Source organism: Colias philodice, chromosome 7, assembly GCF_061535455.1.
Source record: "Colias philodice isolate Cphi_HAF_F1 chromosome 7, ilColPhil1 Martin Lab GWU primary, whole genome shotgun sequence".
Taxonomy (NCBI): Eukaryota; Metazoa; Arthropoda; class Insecta; order Lepidoptera; family Pieridae; genus Colias; species Colias philodice.
Genome location: NC_143092.1, coordinates 11207362 through 11214931, shown reverse-complemented (window position 1 = coordinate 11214931; position 7570 = coordinate 11207362). Strand labels below are relative to the sequence as shown.

General features: G+C 32.0%; 2 protein-coding genes across 2 annotated transcripts; one reads left to right on the top strand and one right to left on the bottom strand.

The window, feature by feature from the left end:
- The first annotated feature begins 4465 nt into the window (after positions 1-4465).
- Positions 4466-5592, top strand: LOC149487380 (uncharacterized). The gene is made up of 3 exons (XM_089697159.1): positions 4466-4734; positions 4848-5338; positions 5550-5592. Exons 1-3 carry the CDS (start codon positions 4551-4553, stop codon positions 5580-5582), a joined length of 708 nt encoding a protein of 235 aa, XP_089553285.1. The 5' UTR covers positions 4466-4550; the 3' UTR covers positions 5583-5592.
- A 586-nt stretch (positions 5593-6178) lies between these two features.
- Positions 6179-7570, bottom strand: LOC149487379 (uncharacterized). Its single transcript, XM_089697371.1, has 2 exons — positions 7464-7570; positions 6179-7376 (listed from the first exon to the last, which is right to left on the bottom strand). The coding sequence occupies exons 1-2, from the start codon at positions 7568-7570 to the stop codon at positions 6179-6181; spliced, it is 1305 nt and encodes a 434-aa protein (XP_089553497.1).

Below are 7570 nucleotides of genomic sequence, written 5' to 3'. Positions count from 1 at the left end.
TTTACTTTACGATGCTCATGTATCAAAATACAAATAAAATACAGATTATACAGCAAAAGCATTTGAAACGCCAAAATGACGTTATGACAGAAATTATAAATGGTAAATCAAAATGTCAAAAGAATATTTTTATATCTGTGACCGGGGAAAAATTGGAAGAAACTGGTAAATATGGGAGCATGTTGTTCATTTTTTAAATAATTTATTTTAAGTTACTAAAAGTCACGGAGCAAGTAATGCTAAAAATCTTCTACAGACTACAGTTCTATATCTCGGCTTAACCATAGAGCAAGTAATATGGGCTTAACCAAGAAGCTTATATCTAACACACTGGAGATTTCGGTATGAACATTATCGTGTAACAAGAAAATATTGCCCAGGCCCCAGTTGTTGTTTTTTATCACTTTCACACCTAACTTGGTATTGCCACTGTTAATACGAAGTTTTCCCAAGGCTACTATGTATGCTGTAATATTCTGTGCAAAAGGTTAGTTTTTGTACATGAGTTTGTTGATAAATTGCCAACAACGTCATTCAGAAGCATTGTTGGATGAGACAATTATTATTTATGCTAAATAAAATAAGAATCTGAACCAATTATTATAAAGCGATACTCCCTGATTATGGGTAGTCACCATAAAAAAATTGTAGAAACTCTCAATTTGTCAATATGGCATGTGTGTCAAAAAATTGCGTCGCTTCGAATATTTAAGTTAAAATTGTTGCTTATTTAATAAATATTTTCCAAATATAAAGAATGCATTGTATTGTACAAAATTGCAGAAGTGTTTGGGCGAGGCCACAACACTGCGTTGCGGCGTCGCGTCGTAAAAATCTACGCCGCAACGCAGTGTTGTGGCCTCGCCCTTTGGACACCAAACTCTGGCATAGAATTTCACAGGCAAGTGTATATTTACATTATTTACAACATTCCTCAATACTCCTGCTTTTACCTGTTTAGAATCATTACAATGGCAAACATTGTAAAATTTTGCATCATTTTAGTAAGCACTCATGTAAAATTTGTTATTTTCCTAATACTTTATCATTTTTAACCGACTTCAAAAAAAAGGAGGAGGTTATCAATTCGGCCGGTATGTTCTTTTTTTTTATGTATGTACACCGATTACTCCGTGGTTTCTGAACCGATTTACGTGATTCTTTTTTTGTTCGATGCGGGATGGTGTCGAATTGGTCCCATAAAAATTTTATTCGGATAGGCCCAGTAGTTTTTATTTTATGAGCATTTTTGTCTGTATTTGTAAATGTTGCAAGTGCAAGTTTGAAGTCGCTTGTTTTTAACGCAGTTATTGACTTGTTCAACAAGTTTTCAATAAACAAATTTGAAACAGTTTTTCTTTGATGATTATTTTTGGCTTGAAATCTACCCGTCGAAGCAACGCGGTTAAAAAGAAGATCTGAGTAGCTTACAATTTGGTAAACAGCATCTGATGCAAAACACAACTTTCCTCTATTTACAAAGGATATTAATGCTATATATTGGTTCATATCCAAGCTTTGTAGCCAAAAGTTATTTAAAACTATCATTCTATACCAATTAAAATTGTATGTACCTATAAAGTATGACCAGTAATATTATAATATAAATACTGTTAAAAATATATATGTCGTTATTATTTATAGGGTATCATTTAAGCTATCACCAATTTAATTAGTTTTGTGTTTCTTAAATAATAGGGTTTGTCCTCAAAATAGTAGATCTGTCACCAAAATGTAGTCACCAAACAATGCAAAATCAGTTCCACAATAAATCACCTAAAATCCTGAGATATAAGGTCTAGTACCAAATAAATGTTTTTGTGTGTATTATAATAGGTGTGTATAAGTATTTAAGCAAACTAATTTAAAGAGATCACCAATAAATCATATTATGTTACTAGAAAATTGCTAAAAAATTAGGGTTGTCATCATCGTTTCAACCAAAAGATTCTGCTACTTAACTAGACTCCCAAGGTTTTAAATTTCCACTGGTAGTATAAATTATATTGAAATAAAATTTTTAGCAGAGTAGTAAATAAAACAATTAAAGTCAAAATAATCAATATTTATTGTTTAAAATAATTACCACTGAACAATCAGCGCTGGTTTAAAATAGCTGGCTTATGGCTAGCAGAATAGTAGATAAAACACTTAATTAAAGTTAAAATAATCAATATTTATTCTTAAAAATAATAACCACTGAATAGCTCGTCGCGCCAATTTGTCTCCGCCCCTTTGATCATTTTTTCATTAAAATTATAAATTGATGTATTAAATTGGTAACGAATACTATTAATTTAATATCTGAACGAAATAAAATGTCACTACTGTATTGGTGACAAAATATCAAATAAAAAGGAGTCGCAGTCAGGGATCGATAATCGATTTATTTGGTGACAGATCTACCATTCTGAGCACAGAGCTATTATTTAAGTAACAAAACTGTTATTATAAGAACGAAGTTCATATTCATGTAATGCAATATAATTTTATTGGTTATCGATCTCTTATTTTACACATATATTAACATTAATTTGATAATTAATACCTGGGAACAATTTTTGTTTATCTGAGAACGAAAATATTTCGTGGTGATAGATCTATTTATTAGGTGATACAACTTGATGACAAATATAAATTTTGGTGATAGAAAATATAGTTCCCTTATTTATAGACCATGATTTTTAGTTTTTTCTATTTCGAAAAATCCTGAATATACAAACCAGCTTGGTCACTCCACAGAAAGAGACAAAAAACAACACTGACGTCATTCAAGGTCTTATTTTCTTGTTACAAGTTAATGGTCATAGTGCAATCTCCAGTGTATTAGATATAAGCTTCTTGGGCTTAACCAAGGCTTAGGGCGTATTCAGAAAGAAAGCTTGAAACTTGTAAGCGCTTATAAGCGCTTATCGGCGCATGTCAGCGCTGGTAACCCGCGCAGGAAAATATATGAACATGACAAGCGCCGATAAGCGCTTATAAGTTTCAAGCTTTCTTTCTGAATACGCCCTTAACCTCGATTAAAACCACAAAACAAAACAAAAAACACCGATGTCACCATAAAGTATGTATAATATGTCGGAGGCAAGAAGCTTATATCTTATACACTGGAGATTTCGGTATGAACATTTGACGTGTAACAAGAAAATTGTTGTGTTCTATCACTTTCACACCTAACTTGGTATTGCCACTGTTAATACGAAGTTTTCCCAAGGCTACTATGTATGCTGTAATATTCTGTGCAAAAGGTTAGTTTTTGTACATGAGTTTGTTGATAAATTGCCAACAACGTCATTCAGAAGCATTGTCGGATGAGACAATTATTATTTATGCTAAATAAAATAAATATCTGAACCAATTATTAAAAAGCGATACTCCCTGATTATGGGTAGTTACCATAATAAAATTGTAGCAACTCTCACTTTGACAATTAATTCATAATTCATAATTCATAATTCATTTATTCAGCAAAATAACACATAAAGTTACACATAAAGTTAATATCATAAACTTATTTGAAAAATTATACAATAAAAATAGGAGGAACTCCGGTATCTGTGTTAGTAAAAACTGTGCTACATTACAATATGGCATAAGTGTCAAAAAAATTGCGTCGCTTCGAATATTTAAGTTAATATTGTTGCGTATTTAATAAATATTTTCCGAATATTAATAATGTATTGCATTGTGAAAAATTGCAGAAGTTCTTGGACACCAAATTCTGGCCTATAATTTCACAGGCAAGTGTATATTTACGTTATTTACAATATTCCTCAATACTCATGCATTTACCTGTTAAGAATCATTTTAATGGCAAAAATCGTCAAATTTATCATCATTTTACTAAGCAATCATGTTAAATAAGTTCTTTTCCTAATACTTTCATCATTTTTCAACAAGTTTTCAACAAACAAATTTAACAAGTAAGTTAACCATGATGATGGGTTTTTACGGATAGCGATGATAATAATATATTGCTAAACAATATTATGATGAACATTTAGAACACCATTTTAAAAAAATTTATACTACTTAGTAATGAAACAACACACGACATCGGTATTGCACTCACATATTGTGGTTTGTTCTTTTTTACATTGAAATTTATACTTTTTAACCTAATATTTTTTTGTTTTACGTATTTCAGCTTTCCAAAAAATGAAGTAAAAAGAAATATATGTGCCTATCAAGGGTAAAATTACTGAGGATTACGACCCAGAAAAAAAATACTTCTATAAACAGTTTTAATTTGATGTTTTTGGCTTGAAGTTGACCCGTCGAAGCAACGCGTATAAAAAGAAGATCTGAGTAACTTACAATTTGGTAAACAGCATCTGATGCAAAACACAACTTTCCTCTATTTACAAAGGATGTTAATGATGTATATCGGTTAGGCTTTGTAGCCAAAAGTTATCAAGCGTTATTTAAAACTATCATTCTCTACCAATGGGGAAGACAACTGTCAAAGTGGCGCTGTATACGATTGTTCCAAAGTATCTGTCAAATTGTATAGCATCTTATAGAATTTCTTCACAAATATCATCAAAATGACTAAATGTTGTGTAATTGGGTGTAAAAACGTTGGCATTCACAAATTCCCAATAAATCCTACTATAAGAAGAAAGTGGATAGCTGCCGTAAGGATTAAAAACTTTGAGCCTAAAAAAACGACGAGGTTATGTCGAGATCATTTTCATGAAAATGACTATCAATCATTAAGTGTGACTACAGGTGAGTGTTATAAACGTTAGTTCTTTCATTTAAGATAGCCTCTGTAAACCTAAATTAATAACATTACATAATGTCAAAAAAAAAAACATAATAATTGTTCATCTTGTTTTTAGGTTTGCCTTGTGCACACAAGTTTTTAAAGAAAGATGCAGTACCGAGTCTATTTTCATGGAACCAAAAAAAAATATCAGCCAGTGCTTGTGCAAGAGACGAAAGACATGCAAAAAGGAACCTTCAAAAGGATCTTTTTCAACAGCAATCAAGTGAACATCCATCTACTTCAAGTGACCCACAGCCTTCAACATCTACAGGCCCACAGCCATCGACTTCTCAAGATCCACAATATATAATGGAATATCAAAGAGAGTTAGAAATTTCTTCCCTTGATCCACCTGTTGATTGTGGTGACAATGTTAATCAAAATAAACAATCATCAGTTGCTACTCAGACTGCCACAATGCTGTCTCTTTTTTCAGCAGATATTTTACTAAGCGATGAAGAATCAGTAAAGTTTTACACTGGCTTAGAAAATTATGAAAGATTTCAATTTGTTCTATCAACATTACTGCCAATGGCAAATCATCTTAAATACAGGTGGAGTGGGGTATGTGGAGTTTCAACTGAAGATCAGTTTCTTATGATGCTGATAAAACTTCGAAGAGCAAGTACTGATCTTGAACTTTCGAAAATGTTTGGTATCAGTAAGACACAAGTTTCAAACATTTTCATCACGTGGGTGAACTTCGTCAATGACTTATGGTCAATGATAGACATTTGGCCTCAAAGAGACCTTGTTCATTTTTACATGCCAGCAGAGTATAAAGAAAACAAAATGCCAACAAGGGTGATTATAGACTGCACAGAGATACCCATCACAAAACCAAGTGACCCAAAATCACAGCAAATTACTTTTAGCAATTATAAAAATAAAAATACAATAAAGTTTTTAGTGGGATCTACCCCTGGAGGATTGTTATCCTATTGTTCTGAGGGCTTTGGTGGCTCAATTAGTGATCGGCAAATGATTGAGAGAAGCAAGCTGATGAAATTGTGCGATGAAGGAGATAGTATAATGGCAGACCGAGGCTTTAATGTTCAGGACCTATTTGCATCCAAAAATATTGGTATAAATATACCTAGTTTCTTACGTGGGAAAGCTCAATTGCCAGGTCTTGCTCTTTTACATGACAGGAAAATAGCCTCACAACGTGTACATATAGAGCGCTTAATTGGATTAACCAAGACATATAAGATATTAAAAAATGACCTTAATGCTTACTATGTGCCGTTAGCTTCGAAAATATTTTTTATATGTTTAATGTTGTGTAATTTCCGAGAGTGCATTGTAAAATAAAATAAAACTCATAAATAAATTTTAGCTGTTTTTATTTTATTATAATAATCTTTATATAAATATTTATTTATGATTTCAGGCTTCACATAATTATTGAAAAAATAATCTAATTTTAGTAACATGTCTTTTAGGAATACATTCATCTTTTTCAATATAAATTACTTTCATGTCTTTAAAAGTATGTATAATAAAATTGCAGAATTTTCTGCCACTGCAATACATTTGTCCTTGTACCTGAAAATAATATGGACAGGTTTTTTTTAATAACAGTTCTCCATTTTGAGTCTGAATGTATGGTACAGTTTCAGGACTAATAAGCCTGTTTCTGCTTACATATGGGCATTTTATTTCCAAAACAGTATCTTCGCCAAGTAAGGCATCTGGTGAGGCACTTAGGTAGGGCCTATCTTTTGATATAAACATGCCACACTGCACAGGAACCAGCCCATATGTTTCTGAATATTTCTTCAGTGCATTTGGTTCATTTATTAGACCATGCGCTGTGGCTCGGGATGAAAATTTTTTTTGTTTGAGTAACTGTTTTGCAAATGATTCTAAAGATTGTGCTCTTAGATTACAAACAGTATGAAAAACACTGGCTGTTATCCTACAACTACGATATTCATACCAAAGACAGTTAGAATTTTGATTTCTTGTTTCGTTTTCTATTTCTCTTATTTGATCTGCAGTAATTTCTAATAAATTTAGGCTTTTCAAAAGCATCACATCTGAAGTATCTTTTAAATAATCATGATCTTGTATAACCGCAATGGGGTTAGCAGGTCCATACAGTTGTTTCATTGGCATGTTAGAGTTCAAATTCAGAACAAGGTTTCGAATTCTGTTATTATAGGCTATTTTATCTATAGAATTCATAGGATATGCCTCAAAAATAACATTTTTGCTGTATCTTCGTTTCACAAGATTTTGAGCCTTAACTGGAGTTCCTGTAAATATTCTTTTTGGTCTGTGGAACGTTTGGAGTTGCTGCGTTTGTGACTCTGTTATTAATATTATTTTATCTTTGCGCATATGCAGTATAGCAAATAATACCACACCAACATGTTTGCAGTGTGCTTCAGTACCTGCTCCGGCAGGACATTCACAATGACATTCCTCAATACCACCCTGGTCATCTATCTTGATGTCAACTTGATAAGAAAGTTTTTTCATTGTCTTCTGGACAAATCCTTTTATATAGAAGTATCCACCGACAAATGCAGATCTTATCAATAAGAGGAATCTGGCTTCATATAATTTCTCTGACGCATCGGTTTTTTTGTTGAATCTGCAAAATTACAGAAAACTTTAGTATTCTTGTAAAATAGCAACAATCATCACAATAAATTAAAACCATTAATAATTATAGATTTACCTTTCAAAATAATATCTAATAAATTGTCTTTCAATTGGTGGTAACAAAGAGTTACTATTTATGTCATGGTACATCTCCAGTGGTGGAAGTACAATAGAGGGTTCCAT

What these genes read in the sequence shown, in the direction of transcription:
- LOC149487380 (XM_089697159.1), top strand. Translation starts at nt 4,551, where the DNA reads ATGACTAAATGTTGTGTAATTGGGTGTAAAAACGTTGGCATTCACAAA. An exon ending in ATCATTAAGTGTGACTACAG is followed by an intron (nt 4,735 to 4,847) that starts GTGAGTGTTATA and finishes TCTTGTTTTTAG; the next exon opens with GTTTGCCTTGTGCACACAAG. An exon ending in TTAAATACAGGTGGAGTGGG is followed by an intron (nt 5,339 to 5,549) that starts GTATGTGGAGTT and finishes ACATGCCAGCAG; the next exon opens with AGTATAAAGAAAACAAAATG.
- LOC149487379 (XM_089697371.1), bottom strand. Translation starts at nt 7,570, where the DNA reads ATGGAACCCTCTATTGTACTTCCACCACTGGAGATGTACCATGACATA. An exon ending in ATTAGATATTATTTTGAAAG is followed by an intron (nt 7,377 to 7,463) that starts GTAAATCTATAA and finishes GTAATTTTGCAG; the next exon opens with ATTCAACAAAAAAACCGATG.